Genomic DNA, 16,506 nt, shown 5'->3' with positions numbered 1-16,506 from the left:
CCGAATCAGCTAAACGGCGTGGAACGGACTTACACGTCAAATGTAGGTGCCACACACCTGACATGCAGACAAAACAATAAAAATAAAAACAATAAAAACAGTGATATACACCTTTGAGTCCCACAGACCTCAATAACATATGACCCTTTAATGTTTTTATTTCACAATCACCATACTGGTGATGTGTGTGTGTGTCTTTTTTTCTTTATTTTTGTTTTCTTTATTTGGCAACGTCTGCTTGTGCGGCCTCTGCGTGCGTGACCGTCATTTTTCTCAACGACAATTGGCTTTCACCGATGAGGAAGGGACTGGGCTCATGTGGGTCGGCCTGGAATCCTGATGGGAACTTAGTGACGGATTGGCGATGCTCAGCTCTGTAAGAAATAGGGACTCATGGGACCTTTTATTGGTTAGAACATAGTTTTGTTCATGTGAGCAATAATCTGTTTAATTTAGTTGTGTGGGTGTGTGTATGGTTTCTGTAGAACACGAAATACAAATACAAATTTTAAAAAAAACACGTCCGCTGATAGTGTAGTGGTACACACGCCTGAGTTGTGTGCGGGCAGCGTGGGATCGATTCCCGCTCAGTGACAGTGTCTATGTGTGCCCTGCGACTGGCTGGCGACCAGTTCAGGGTGTAGTCTGCCTTCGCCCATTGATGGCTGGGATAGGCTCCAGCAACTCCCCGCGACCCTATATAGGATAAGCGGTTTGGAAGATGACATGACAAAAAAAAACACGCAGTTGCATGTAAATGTCTCCACACAAAACATGCATCAAATTAAACTGCACTAACCACTAAACTAACCACCAGAGGGTGCTGGAACTGCACAAATGGAAAACAACTTGGGCTTTGAAATAGATGTTCTGCTATTAACATTGTGACATGACAATGACGATATTGTGGCATATTTAAAATGATATCACGATATTGCCAACATGGTGACATCTCCAGTAAACAACACTTACTTGGAGTGTCAAATAATACACAAAAACTCAAAAAAGCTTTGCACACACATCAAGTCTGGCAAAATCATCAATATTTTATTAGTTTATTGTACGTTTAATGCATATGCTTGTCAATTTACGGACACATTCCGTTCACATTAGAAGTCACATTTGCGTTTGTTTGGTGAACAACTACATGAAAAGATTGGATATAACAAAAAAATCTTTATTGGGCACACACTACACTGCGAATGAATCCTTAGTAGTGATTGAGAGCAAAACAAAAAAAAAAAATCTGTGAATGTTTCAATAAAATGTGTCAGTGTTTCATTAGTGTGTGAGCGGAAGTGGCAATTATTACATTATTTGGCATATAATTGTACATTTTCTGTCCCTTCTCTATGATATTCAGATACCAGAGTGTCTGCAGGAAAGTTTTGCTGTCCCCCAGCATACTTACTACCTATATGTCATTGGGATGGTTCTCAGCACGCCACTCCCGGATGAGCTCAACTTCCGCCGAAGGAAGCTTTACCCACCAGAGGACAGCACCCGTTGTTTTGGCATCCTGACCGCTAAGCCCATACCACAAGTATGTTCGAATTTAATATTATTTTATTTTTAGGGCCAGAGCAGTGACCACTGCAAGGTCTCAATTGTTTTTGTAGTAATTATTGGGTCCGAGCAGCGACTGCTGTGAAGTCCCTATTGTTTTCGAAAGAATTATTCTTTTTATTATTAGGGCCCGAGCAGCGACCGCTTCAAGGTTGGGTTGTTGTGGGGGTTGGGATAAAAATCCAAATTTTCATTGCTTTTAAATTGCCAGTTTTAAAGTTTTGCTACTGACAACAAAGAAAGTAATTCAACATTTTATTTGGGTTTTTATCATTCATTTCAGACATTTTTATTCAGCAAATGTCTTATGTAGCCCTGCGACTGGCTGGCGACCAGTCCGGGGTGTAGTCTGCCTTCGCCCGTTGACGGCTGGGATAGGCTCCAGCAACTCCCCGCGACCCTGTATAGGATAAGCGGTTTGGAAAATGACATGACATGACATGACATGTCTTATGTATGCCTTAAAATGTAAACAGAGCTAGAGCTGCGAGCAGCTGTGAAGGACCCTCTCAACCCTTGCCACTTTGGGGTACTGGCACATTGGAATTGGAATTTTTGGGAAAATGGCACAATAAATCTCTGTAGACACGCTGCTGAGGTTTCAATAGAGTAGGACGTTAGTTAAGAAGCTCCTGTCGGTTTCAATTGAAATTGTATGAATTGTTATAATTGCGCATGTTGAAAGGATTTTTTTCCTCCGCACCCACTCTATTTCTAGAAAATTTGGGGAAAAAAACGTATATAAGCCGCACCTTTATACAAGCCGCACTTATCTATGTTGAAAAGTTTTATATTTACTGCATTTACAGAACGATTATGAACTGTAAATGTACATGCATGTACCTGAGCAGATTCTTTCCTAACAGTGCCTTTTAACACTGCAGCAACGTTGCTGATTAAAATTGAACAGAACCACGAGAAAATAAACAGTACTTATTGTCATTTCACTGCCGGCTGCCACTGTAGTTCGTCAGCTAATGTCCACCAGACTCCACCATCAACTGTTCTACTACATTCTACATATGTACCTGTCTTGTTTTATGTAAATAAAGTCAGCTAATCTAACACACGACGTGCTAAATCAACAATAGCATTTCACATTGAAACAACAAAATAGACGTAACATCAGCCAATTCCATTCATGTGCACTTCAGGGACCTCTCGGAAAACATAAAATCAAAGCATTAGATGACCTAATGCAATAACCTACTGCATAGCGCCCTCGCCTGTTGAACTCCTCCACCTGCAGTCACATCCAGTTTAATGGCAAATGTATTGTATTGAATTGTATTGCAATTCCAGTTAGCTGCAATCCCCGAGCGGTGGAATAAATATCCACAGAATACCCGCACCGGGCTATAAACCGCATGGCTCAAAACCTCGGAAAAAGGTCACGGCTTATAGTCCGGAAAATACGGAATGTATATTTTTGTAAGTTTTCAACAAACTTTGATCGCTTGTGGTGATTTCTAGGTTTGCAAATGGCCTTATTTTTTTTTGGTGTCTTTTTCTTTTCCCCTCCAATTCCATTGTTGTATAATTAGCACTAACTAGTGTAATAGCGCTATTGTGATTGTGTTTCTGTGACTTCCTTTTGGTTCATGGGATATGGTCGTTTAAGTACAGTGTTTTTCATTTAATGGGAGTTTTATGTTCATACGCATTTGATATATTGGTTACTGTGATGTGTCAAAATGAACAGTATTTGTGCTTTCTATCAGTTTTTTTAAGTAATTGCACTGTCGTTTTTTTTTTGTCAATCTTATATGGAAATCTGTTTTGTGTTAAGTGGGTTATTTATTTTTTCATTTTACTTATGTTTTCGGTTTATTACTATTACATATTTTTGTTATTAGTTTATTTTTAGTTTAATGAAATATGCGCGTCCAATCTTTTGCAGCGTTGTGTGTATCTACTCAGCCTATTCTGTTGGTTGGATTTGGAACTAGCAGGGTTTTTTTCCTTGCTTTTGATTGTTCTGCGCTTCTGCGTCTGTTTGCACAATTGTGTGGACAAACGGAGACTTTGGATGCATATTTGTTTTGGGGTTTTGTGGGAGGGTGCCTCACCTCGGCTGTCCTTGGTTATTTGTAAAGTGGGTATGGAAAGTATTCAGACCCTTTGAATTTTTTCACTTTCTGTGTCATTGCAGCCATTTGCCCAAATCAAAAAAGTTAATTTTATTTGTCATTAATGTACACTCAGCAACCCATCTTGACAGAAAAAAAGTTAAATGTAGGCATTTTTGCAAATTTGTGAAAAAAGAAAAACTGAAATATCATATGGTATTCAGACCATTTTCAGCGACCTTCATGTTTAACTCACATGCTGGCCATTTCTTCTGATCCTCCTTGAGATGGTTCTGCTCCTTTGTTGGAGTCAAGCTGTGTTTAATTAAACAGATTGGACTTGATGAGGAAAGGTCTATATAAGACCTTACAGCTCACCGTGTATGCAGAGAAAATAAGAAAATGAGAATCATGAGGTCAAAGGAACTGTTCAAGGTGATCAGAGACAGAATTGTGGCAAGGCACAAATCTGGCCAAGGTTACAAAATAATTTCTGCAGCCTAGGGGATTTTACAACTTTTTTTGTAACAACTTGAACGACAAATCTGGTTGATATTTGAAAAACAACTCTGCTGGCTTCAAGTAGATGACTTTAATTTCTAAATTGGCCGTTCCCCACCAAAATAGCAGGTGATATGGCAGGGGTGACATCGTCAAATGTAAAGCCTAAGTAGTCAAATTACCGCCTTCTGGGCGTTCTAGTGTTAATTCTAAGTGGTATGTGTGGAGAAAACCAGGCACTTCACTCTGCCCAATATAATCCCTACAGTGAAACATGGTGGTGAGAGCATAATGTTTTGGGGGTGGTTTCATTGTCCCCGTTGTGCAGGGACAGGACGACTGGTTGCAATTGAAGGAAAGATGAATGCGGCCAAGTACAGAGATATCCTAGAGGAAAACCTCTTCCAGAGTGCTCAGGACCTCAGACTGGGCCAAAGGTTCACCTTTAAACAGGACAATGACCCGAAGCATACAGCTAAAATAACAAAGGAGTGGCTTCAGAACAGCTCTGTGGCCGTTCTTGACTGGCCCAGCCAGAGCCCTGAACTAAACCCGATTGAGCATCTCTGGAGAGACCTGAAAATACGCTGTCCACCACCGTTCACTATCCGACCTGACAGAACTGGAGAGGATCTGCAAGGAAGAATGGCAGAGGATCCCCAAATCCAGGTGTGAAAAACCTGTTGCGTCATTCCAAAGAAGACTCATGGCTGTACTAGCTCAAAAGGGTGCTTCTACTCAATAAAATGTGTCAGGGTGTGAATACTTATGATCATATGATATTTCAGTTTTTCTTTTTTAATAAATTTGCAAATATTTCTACATTTCAGATTTTTGGTGTGCTGAGTATACATTGAGAAATAAAATGAACTTTTTTGATTTTGTCAAATGGCTGCAATGACACAGAAAGTGAAACATTTCAAGGGGTCTGAATACTTTCTGTACCCACTGTATGTTTGTTGTTTAATTTACATGAATGGTTAGTATCACTGGTTGATTGGACACCCTAAATTGCCCTTAAGTGTGATTGTGAGTGCGGATGTTTGTTTGTCTCTGTGTGCCCTGCGATTGGCTGGCAACCAATTCAGGGTGTCCCCTGCCTACTGCCCGAAGACAGCTGGGATAGGCTCCAGCATGCCTCCGACCCGTGTGAGGACAAGCGGTATAGATAATGGATGGATGGGTTAGTATCACTGTGGATTCCAGCTTAGCTGGAGAAGGCACACATTTTAGATGTGTTAGTTGGAACATTCGAGGCGTGGGTGATCTTGTTAAGAGGTCTAAGGTTTTCACACAGTTCATGTGCTTAAATTCTGTTGTAGTGTACAGGAGACTTATCTTCGGGGTTGCCATTTTAAATTGCAAAAAAGTACAGTTTTCGCCCTCTGAGGTTATTTCTGATGCAAATGACAGGTATTTGATAGTAGCTGGTAAGCTAATGCTCTGCTACCTGGTCTCACATCTGGGCCAGGGGCACAGTCAGCTGGAACTTAATCAATACAAGCCGGGTCACAATCAGAGTCAGCCAGACCACCATCAGCACTAGCTGGACAAATGCCACAATTACCAGAGACAATATCATATGTGCACAATATGAGAACTTCTATTGATGAGTGCTGTACATCTCTCTCGGTCACCTCTCAAGTCACAACAAAGAACAAAACCAGAGACAATGTGCAAGGAAAAAACAGACACACTGTGATTACTAGTACTACTTCAAACCAGGCTAGTACAAACTCAATTGGTTTAAATAAACTTACTGCACAGAAACAAGAGACCAACGTTTTCTTTCAAATTGTAAAATAATGCTCGAGTATTTTGGGATACTAAATGTAAACCCAAAGGAATCGTAGGAGGGCATTTAAACATCCATGGTCTAATACCAAAAAGAAATGCAATCTGTGCTGTCCTCCTTGATTCAAACTTGAATTACCTTTGCCTGTCTGAAACTTGGCTGCAGAGCACCGTACCAACTAGGGATGGGAATTTTCGACTAATTTGCCCGTTGAATAGTCTCAAATTTTATTTGCGACTAGTTTATAAGCAAGACAACTTGAAACTAGAGAATGCAATTTCTGGAGAAATAGCGTGTGAAGGCGAAGGAAGCTGAATGAAAACTGCGGAATGCGTTGGAATTAAGTTAAATGAAGTTGAATGTAGTTCAATGAAGTTGTATGCTACTGAATTAAGTTGAATGATACTGAATTAAGTTGAATTATACTGAATGAAGTTGAATGATTCTGAATTAAGAGGAATTAAGTTGAATGAAATTGAATGAAAAGTAATTAATTGAAATGAAGTAGAAATCAGTGGGATAAAGTTGATTTGAATAAAGTTGAAAGTAGTTGAATGATACTGAAGTAGAATGAAAAGTAATGAATTGAAATGAAGTAGAATTAAGTGGAATAAAGTTGAATGATACTGAATGAAGTTGAATGACCTCAAATTATAGGTAATAGCCTGGAATGAGGAGGACATAGAAAAATAAGAAGGGAAGAAAAGACTTCTGGTCCATTTCCGGGTCACGTGGGTCACTTCCGGATCATTTCCAGGTCATTTGGACCACTCTCGGTTCATTTCCGGGTCATTTGGGTCACTTCCGGTCAATTTCCGGGTCATTTGGGCCACTTCCGGTTGATTTTGGGTCCTCCTCCAAGATGGCCGACGCACTGGGGAGACCTCGGAGTGAGTATCCCCAGTCTTGCTAATGTCCCTGTCCAAGATGGCCGCCGCACTGGGGAGACCTCGGGGTGAGTATCCCCAGTCTAGCTTATGTCCCTCCCAAGATGGCCGCCACACTGGGGAGACCTCGGGGTGAGTATCCCCACTCTAGCTAATGTCCCTTCCCAAGATGGCCGCCACACTGGGGAGACCTCGGGGTGAGTTTCCCCAGTCTAGCTAATGTCCCTGTCCAAGATGGCCGCCACACTGGCGAGACCAAGGGGCAATAACACTGGTCCACTGGAAATGAATGGTGAATTTTTGTGGGTTTTTTAAAGTGAATGAGTTGAATGTTTTTGAAATTAGGAATGTTGGGGGTGCTGAGAAGCTGAATGTGAATTGAATGATTGTAATGGCTTGAATTTGTGGAAATTGGGAAAGTGTAAATGTGAAAGGTTGAACGTTTCAATGGAAGTGAATGGTAAATAGTTTAATTTTTGTGGGGTTTTTAAGTGTGAATGAGTTGAATGTGTGGAAAGTAGGGATTTTTACGGGTGTTGAAAAGCTGAATGGGAGTTGAATGAGTTGAATTTGTGGGAATTGGGAAGGTTTAATTGTGAAAAGTTGAATGTTCCAATGGACATGAATGGTGAATAGTTGCATTTTTGTGGATTTTTTTTAAATGTGAATGAGTTGAATGACTTGGATTTGGTATGGTGTAAATGCTAAAAGTTAAATCTGCCAATGGAAATGAATGGTGAATAGTTGAATCGTTGTGTTTTTTTTTTTAAGGGTGAATGAGTTGAATGTGTGGGAAATAGGAATTTGGGGTGTGTTAAAAAGCTTAATCATGATGAGTTGAATGAGATGCATGTTGTGAATTTCAAATTGGAATGATGTACATGTGAATAGTTGAATATGGCAATGGGAATGAATGGTGGAATTGTGTGGATGTTTTCCGGGTGAATAAGTTGAATTTTTGGGAAATAGGAATTGTGGGTGTGTTGAATAGCTTTACCAATGTGAGTTAAATGAGTTGAATCTTGTGAATTTTAAATTGGAATGGTGGAAATGTTGAATATGCCATTGGAAATGAATGGGGATTTTTGGGGTGAAACCTGGGAATTTTGGGGTAACCGTACATTTTTTGACTGAAAGAAAAGAACCTCCGTAGGCCGTGAATTTTTGGAATACATTGAAGTTGGAACGGCGAGAATCGGCTAAAAAATGTGGGAATGGAAGAACGCCAAAAAAGTGCGAGGAATAAAATAGAAGAAGAACTAGAGAATGCAATTTCTGGAGAAATTTTGTGTGAAGGCGAAGAAAGCTGAATGAAAAGTAAGGAATGCGTTGAAATGAAGTTGAATGTATTGAATGAAGTTGAATGATATAGAATTAAGTTGAATGATACTGAATGAAGTTGAATGATACTGAATGAAGTTGAATGATACTGAATGAAGTTGAATGATACTGAATGAAGTTGAATGATGCTGAATGAAGTGAACAATACTGAATTAAGTAGAATGAAGTTGAATTAAATTGAATGAAAAGGATTGAATTGAAATGAAATAGAATTATACAGAATGAAGTTGAATGATCCTGAATGAATTTGAATAACCTCTATGAAAAACTTTGGGATGCGTTGAAATGATACCGAATGTAATTGAATGAAGTTGAATGACCTCAAATGATATAGAATAGCCAGGAATGAGGAGAACACAAATAAATCAGAAGGGAAGAAAGAAAAAGGGGAAGTAAGAAAAAAATAAAAGGAGGAAGTCAGGAAAAAAAGAAGGCAAACAAGGATGGAATGGCTGGGGATCGACCCCACAACCTCTGGTTGGGAAACAACCACTCTACCACTGAGCCATGTCACCCCCAATGTGAGAATGTGAGTTGAATGAGCTGAATGTTGTCAATTTGAAATTGGAATGGTGTAAATGTTGAATGTGCCATTATTGAATGTGACGGGTACTTGGGAGTCACTTCGTGGTCACTTCTGGGTTATTTGGGGTAACTTCCGGGTAACATGGGTCACTTCCGGTTCATTTCCGGGTCATTTGGGTCACTTCCGGTTCATTTTAGGGTCATTTGGGTCACTAGGGATTACTGACCATGATGGCCGCCGCACTGGCTGGGGAGACCTCGGGGTGAGTATCCCTAGTCTGGCTAATGTCCCTGTCCAAGATAGCCACCACATTGGGGAGACCTCGGGGTGAGTATCCCCAGTCTTGCTGATTTCCCTGTCCAAGATGGCCGCTGCATTGGGGAGACCTTGTGGTGAGTATCTCCAGTCTAGCTAATATCCCTGCCCAAGATGGCCGCTGCACTGGGGAGACCTTGTGGTGAGTATCTCCAGTCTAGCTAATGTCCCTACCCAAGATGGCCCCGCACTGGGGAGACCTCGGGGTGAGTATGCCACCGGAAATGAATGGTGAAATTGTGTGGCTTTTTTAAGGGTGAATGAATTCAACGTGTGGAAAGTAGGAATTTGGGAGGTGTTGAAAAGCTGAATGTGAGTTAAATAACTTTAATTTGTGGAAATTGGGAAGGTAGAATTGTGAAAAGTTAAATGTTCCAATGGAAATGCATGGTGAATAGTTGAATTTTTGTGGGGTTTTTAAGTGTGAATGAGCTGAATGTGAGGGGAAGTAGGAATTTGGGGGGTGTTGAAAAGCTGAATGTGAGTTGAATGAGTTGAATAACTTGAATTTGTGGAAGTTGGGAGGGTGTAAATGTGAAAGGTTGAATGTTCCAATGGAAATGAATGGTTTATAGTGGAATTTTTTTGGGTTTTTTAAAGGTGAATGAGTTGAAAGTGCGGGAAGTAGAAATTTTCGGGGTGTTGAAAAGGTGAATGTGAGCTGAATGACTTGAATTTGTGGAAATTGGAATGGTGTGCGTGTAAAAAATTGAATGTGCCAATGGAAATGAATGGTAAATAGTTGAATTTTTGTGGGTTTTTTAAGGGTGAATGAGTTGAATGTGTGGGAAATAGGAATTTGGGGTGTGTTGAAAAGCTTAACCAATATGAGTTGAATGAGATGAATGTTGTGAATTTCAAATCGGAATGATAACAATCTAACACACGACGTGTTGCCAACTGTACTAAATCAACAATAGCATTTCACATCGAAACAACAGAAGTAACATGAGCCAATCACATTCATGTGCACTTCAGGGACCTCTCGGAAAACATAAAATCAAAGAATTACAGCACCTAATGCAATAACCTAGTGCACAGCGCCCTCGCCTGTAACTAACTCCTCCACCTGCAGTCACATCCAGCAATTGTTTTTTATTGGATTGTACTGTAATTCCAGTTAGAGCACCCCAAGCGGTGGAAGAAAAATCCAAAGAATAGCCGCACCGTTCTATAAACTCAAAACCTAGGAAAAAAGTTGTGGATTATAGTCCGGAAAATACGGTTTTAAATATTGAATTCAAAGATTAAAATCCAAATGTTTTGTGTATTTCGGGGCTATTTTAGCCCAAACAGTCAGGACAGTTTGTTAATTTAAATTCTATTGATGTAACAACAACTGACTGAATAAAGGTGAATAATTGAAAGAAAGATATTTCCGATACATTTGCCAATGCAATGCATGGCATTCATTATGAATAATGTTTCAGTATGAAGCTTGGATGCAGCAGCATGACAATTACAAGCATACAACTTAGTATCTTAGAATAGAAATTCCCTGATGTGGACAAGTGCACATAACATTGCACAGAATAACATTGCACAGAAATATAAAATCAAATTCAATAAATAACAGTTCACTAAAACTGAAAATTAGGTGGCAATTTGCCCAGTGAATTATAAAAACACAGCATACTTTAATAACAGCAAATAAAAATAAATAATCCACCATAAATTATTTTTAATAAATGCCCTGAAACGCAGGTAGCACTTTCTGCAGTGCGTTAAGAACATTGCACATATTCCACAGAGTTTTTTTTTTTTCATCATCAAAAACACTACTAGGCAAGGTAAGGCTAAGGTTACATTAACTATTAAATATCGGCATCAGTAAAATTCTTTTTGTTCAGTGCAATCAACATATCAACATGTTCTGGTGTCAGGCGAGACCTCAGCCTGTTCACTATGAATCCAGCAGCTGAAAAGACTCCCTCCACCGGCACAGATGTGGCAGGCATACACAAATAGCGACGTGCAAGATGAAATAGCTTTGGGAAGGATTGCTCCCTCTCACACCACCACACAAGTGGATCCCCCTCATCTGCTGGGATGCAGGCTTTCAGCCAGTACCGCTGCAGCTCGTCATGATCTTTCGCATGCTTTCCATTGCCAGCCCCAAAAAAGTTCACCAAGGAACTTTTCTTCCGTTTTTTTACTTTGCCATAACATGGGCATGAAGCTGGAGACTATGATCCTGGTCAGCAAGCTTTTCTCTTACTGCCTGTCGCATCTCCACTGGGAGGAAGCTGAGGTGCTTATGGCAGGGATCAACGGCAGAGGCGAGCAGTGCCACACAACCAGCTCTCTCTATTTTTCGGACTCATTCTTCTCTCCAGTGATGCTGCCACTGTCTTCTTAAAGTCCACTACCACCTTTCAGTGGTCTCCTGATGAGTTGAAATGCCTATAATTAAATGGTTGGAAAGCGTTACAACATAATATGACTTATTTGCAGAGCTGGGCAGTCCGTCCCTGGGCCGGACCGGTTGGACCCTCCGGCCCGGCCGGATGCCCATGTTTGGGGCCGAGGGGTGGGGGGGGGGTGACACATATTTAAAACATGGCTGGACAAAGCATGGCCGGAAGTGCATTTTAGTCCGGCCCACTAATCGGCCCTCATTCGTGTGACGTGCTCGCGAGGTGGCCAAATTTCAACTCAGCCTACTCGGTGAAAGGCTTCTTTTTAGGCTTCTTTCAAAACGGACTTGTGTCCGGAAGTATATTCAAGCTGCGCACAGCACTCAAGTATGACACTGGCACATCATGCACTTTCGTACTTCCGGAAATACGCCATAACGAAACTGCTGTGTAGTGGTTTGCTGCTGTGCTTTTATTTTGAAGGCCGGGAAGTGTGGAAAATAAGTAACTTGTTGAATGCTTGCAGACTTGTCGTCTGTTGGACCCAAATAATTAAACAATACGACAAAACCAACCCCAAGGGCTCGCAATGGAATTAAGTACAGTACACGCAGCTGGGTAAGTACGTGGGTAAATGGCGCATTTGAAACATGGGGGGGCGGGGATCGGAACGGGGCGGGGCCCAGTGTTTGTGAATATGGCCGGCTGGTCGCGGCCGGAAGGGTACCCAGGGTTAGGGTGGATGGTCGCGGCCGGACGGGCAAAAAAGGGTCAAGTGCCCAACTCTGCTTATTTGTGTCTCTGCTGCCCCAAACACCTCCACCACCACTATCCCCCACACACAAATGTAAGTAAACTGTAAATCATAAAGTTAAAACAGACACAGATACTTCTGTGTAATTTATTTAATATGCATGTATTTATTTGTTTATTTTATTTACCTGTTCAGCAAACTCATGGTGATGGGGTAAGCCAGTGACACAGACACGTATGTCTCACTAGACAGAGCAGTGGTGGCTGTTTTGAGTGAATCCAGAACATGGAGCATAGATTCGATTGTGTGCCAGTTTTCATCAGTCAGCTCCAGCGTCTTGGCGTCTGTCAGCTTCATCACTGTTCGATCTGAGAGGACAGCAGTGATGCCCATCGTCCTGAGTGCAGGCGCTGAAACATATCGAGGACGGAGTTCCAGCGTGTCTTGCATGACTGTATCAGTTTGTTTGTCGGAGTCTTGTCTTCTGGATCACATAGTTGTAGCTGCTTCTTCAGCGCCACCGTTGCCACGGTGCTGTGGTGGAAATGGCTCACCAAACGTGTGCAAGCACCGATCACCGCCCCATCACGTTAGCCTTTAACACGTCATTACTCCCTAACTGCAGAGTGTGAGCAAAACACGGTACCGACTCCCAGTCCAGCAGGTTCTCATTCGCCAGCACCATGTTACCTGCATTATCATGCACACATGCTTTATTTTCTAGTGCCCACGTACCCATCACACTCCGCAGGTGAGCAGCCAAGTTTTCAGCTGTGTATCTTTCCTCCAAGACGCATGTCTGAAGCACACAGCTGCGGAGATGTCCTTTGTTCACATAATGACACATTATAGTAATCTAAGAGTCGGTGGCCATGGACGTCCATCCGTCCGTGGTTATGGCCACATAGTCAAATTTAGTTATATAGCCCTTAATCACAGGAAAGTCTCAAAGGGCTTCACATATGCACCAGATCATATACACGACCTCCCCTGGTCTTAACCACCAGGAGGGCAAGGAAAAACTCAAAAACCCCATCTGGGGAAAAGTGAGAAACCTTGAGAAGGGACCACAGATGGGGGAATCCCTCTTCCAGGATGATCAGGCTGCAATGGATGCTGAGTGGGCAACATTGAACACACATTATAGTACTATACAGTGTTTGTTAAAGTGATGTGAAAGTTAATCAAATGAAGTGCTGCAGGAAGATGACGTCGATGAAGTGAGCAGGGGCCCAATGGTCAATGTAGAAATCTCCATAACAGCGCCTCCGAGGATGTGGTCAGCCTCCAATCTTGTAGCAGTCAGTTTGGTATTGGATCGAATCAGCAACCTCAAATTCGGTCGTCATCACCTAGTTACCAAGCCTGGGAAAAGGGGGCAGAAAAAGAATAGAAGCGGCAGTAAAGAGGCCAAAACAAACAGTTCAACTAAATACAGAATCGTACAAATAAGTCTTAAGTCGTGTTTTAAACATTTCTACTGAGGTAGTGCCTCTAATATCCGCGGGTAGGGCATTCCGAAGCGTCGGTGCCCAAATACAAAATGCTCTAGATCCTGCGAACTTCTTTTTGGCTCGGGATCACTAAAAGGCCGGCATTTTGTGACCGAAGGTTTCGGATCGGAACATACGATATCACTAAGTCGACGAGATAGGAAGGTGCTAAGCCGTGCAGTATTTTGTAGGTAAGTAGCAAAACCTTGAAATCGCATATCAAGTGGACTGGTAGCTAATGTAAATTGGCTATTATCGGAGTAATATTATAGAACTTTCTCGTCCTTGTCAAAAGTCTTGCTGTGGCATTTTGGACTAACTGCAGACTTTTAATACTAGACATGGCAAGACCAGAGAGCAAAACGTTACAATAATCGAGGCGAGACGTAACAAACGCGTGGATTAAAATTTCTGCATCACTAATCGACAGAATTGGACGAATTTTAGCAATATTACGGAGATGGAAAAATGCGGTTTTAAAAATATTCTAAATGTGCATTTTAAAAGACAGAGTTGGGTCGAATATAACGCCAAGATTTTTTGTTGAATCACTTTGGGTAATAGTACATTTATCGAGCCTCAGAGTGGTGTTCGTAAATAGGTGCCGATGACAAGCAGGGCAAATAATCAACATCTCAGTTAAAAAGAAAAATATTGAGAGACATCCATTGTTTAATCTCGGCAACGCACGCCTCTAAACTACAGCAATTAACCGTTTTTTTTTTTTTTTATCTCGAGCGGCATATATAATTGGGTGTCGTCAGCATAACGATGAAAACTAATGTTATATTTACGTATAATATCACCAAGCGGAAGCATGTAGATGCTAAACAATAGGGGTCCTAGTACGGAACCCTGCAGGACTCCAGATGTAACTTTACAAAACTCAGAAGTCGCATTGTCATGAATTACACGGTGCTTCCTTTCTGAGAGGTAAGAATAAAACCAAGAAAGTGCTGAGCCAACACATTCTTCTAGGCGTTCTAATAGTATGTTATGATTAATGGTGTCAAAAGCAGCACTAAGGTCAAGTAAGAGTAGTATTGATGAGGTTTCGGAGTCCATAGCGAAGAGAAGATCATTAGTCACTTTAGCAAGAGTAGAGTGATCGGCTTTAAATCCTGACTGAAAAATTTCAAATCGATTATTAGCGGCCATATAGTCAGTCACTAAGCTGTTGCGCTACAACTTTTCAGAGAATGTTCGCAATAAACGGGATATTTGAAACTGGCCTATAATTACTGAGGTTGTCTGGATCAAGGTTTGGCCGCTTAAGCAGAGGTCGAATAACAGCAGTTTTAAAGGCTGCAGGTACAGTGCCCGATGTGAGTGATAAGTTAATGATATTTAAGACGGAGGGTCCTAGGGTTGTAAACAATTCTTTGATGAGTTTACCATTAAGCAGGTCGAGCACGCAAGTTGTCTGTTTTGCTGCACCAACTAATTTTGTTAGGCTTTCAAGAGATACTATTTTCAAAAGAGATAGAGTTGTCAGACAGTTATCAGCCATGATAACCCTACTAACATCAGTATTCACGGAATTCAACAAGGTTTTAGGAGCGGTGTCCTTAATCTCGTCCTGAATGCACTCAATCTTCAGCGTAAAGAATTGCATGAAGTCATGGGCTGAATGAGAGGAGCTATTGGAGGTCGGCAGCTGTTGCGTTAGCATTGCCACTGTATGAAATAAATATTTAGGATTGTTTTTATTTAGAACAGTTAATCTGGAAAAGTAATTCGTTTTGGCTAAGGCGAGTGCTTTATATATTTTAGTCGCACACCATTTGCGCTCTAGCTTCCTACATGATTAAGTGAGCGGGTTTCATCAGTAGGCCGTTTAGGACGAGTTTTATGTCTTAATGGTGCAACAGAGTCAAGCGCATTTGACAGAGCAACATTAAAGTCATTTGTGAGGTTGTCAATTGAACCAATATAGCTCGGAAACGAAGCAGTTGCCAGGGGCAGTAGCTCAGACAGCGCAGCGGTGGTTGAAGAACTAATATATCGGCTGCTAAAGCTTTGATTGTGGTCAGGGCGATGGTAATGAGCCCGCACTTCAAATTTTATAAAGTAATGGTCAGACATAACAGTAGTATACGGTAACACTATTACATATGAGCATGCTAAACCTTGGGTTAATACCAAATCTAAAGAATTACCATTTGTATGCGTCGCTTCATCAATTATCTGCGTGAAATCAAAGCTATCAATTATTGTCTGAAACGTCATTGTAAGTTATTCCGACGGGAGATTCATATGAATGTTAAAGTCACCCATCATCATTATGTTATCTGCATGAGTTACCAAATCAGCCAAAAACTCAGAGAACTCATCTAAAAATCGAGCGGGGGGGACGGTAAATAACTGCGAGAAAAAATGGCAATGAGGCTATAGATTGCATAGTGAGAACTTCAAATGTTTTAAATGTGTCGCTAGAATGTTTTAAATGTAGAAGTTTGAAATCAGATTCATAAATAAGGGCTACACCCCCACCTTTCTTATGAGGGCGCGCAACATGTGAACTAACGAAGTTTGGAGGCGAGGCCTCATTTAGCGGTAAAAAATGATCAGGTTTTAACCAGATCTCGCAAAGCCCAATCATGTTAAGTTTATGGTCTCTTATGAGGTCATTAACTAACAAGGCTTTCGAAGAGAGTGATCTAATATTAAACAAACCGAGTTTCAGTAAAATAGGTTTATCCGGATAATCGCCCATAATAGGATTCCTAATCATACTATTAATAAGATTGCGTTCCCTGGGTCCTGTATTGTACCTCAAACAACTATAAGTGCGGCGGGAGGGTACGGCTGTTGGAATATGGTAGTTATTTACCGGCTCTCGAGTACTATTATTATCATATTGCACCACCTCAGTACAAACAATATCGCTATGTGATGCAGG

At 41.2% G+C, this 16,506-nt stretch overlaps 1 protein-coding gene and 1 pseudogene across 4 annotated transcripts in view; one reads left to right on the top strand and one right to left on the bottom strand.

Annotated features, from left to right (window-relative positions):
- The window catches only part of dicer1 (dicer 1, ribonuclease type III), a 278,919-nt gene that overhangs the window by 132,911 nt on the left and 129,502 nt on the right, over positions 1 to 16,506 (top strand). For all 4 annotated transcript variants that reach the window (XM_086050634.1, XM_086050635.1, XM_086050636.1 and 1 more), the window contains one exon: positions 1,364 to 1,543. In XM_086050634.1, the coding sequence (XP_085906760.1) occupies positions 1,364 to 1,543 (180 nt within the window). The remainder of the gene's footprint in view (positions 1 to 1,363; positions 1,544 to 16,506) is intronic.
- LOC147137987 (uncharacterized) lies at positions 13,660 to 16,005 on the bottom strand (annotated as a pseudogene).

This window comes from Filicampus tigris, chromosome 13, assembly GCF_054856515.1.
Source record: "Filicampus tigris isolate MCC_2025a chromosome 13, RoL_Ftig_1.0, whole genome shotgun sequence".
NCBI lineage: Eukaryota > Metazoa > Chordata > Actinopteri > Syngnathiformes > Syngnathidae > Filicampus > Filicampus tigris.
This window is presented reverse-complemented; position numbering and strand designations above follow the sequence as displayed.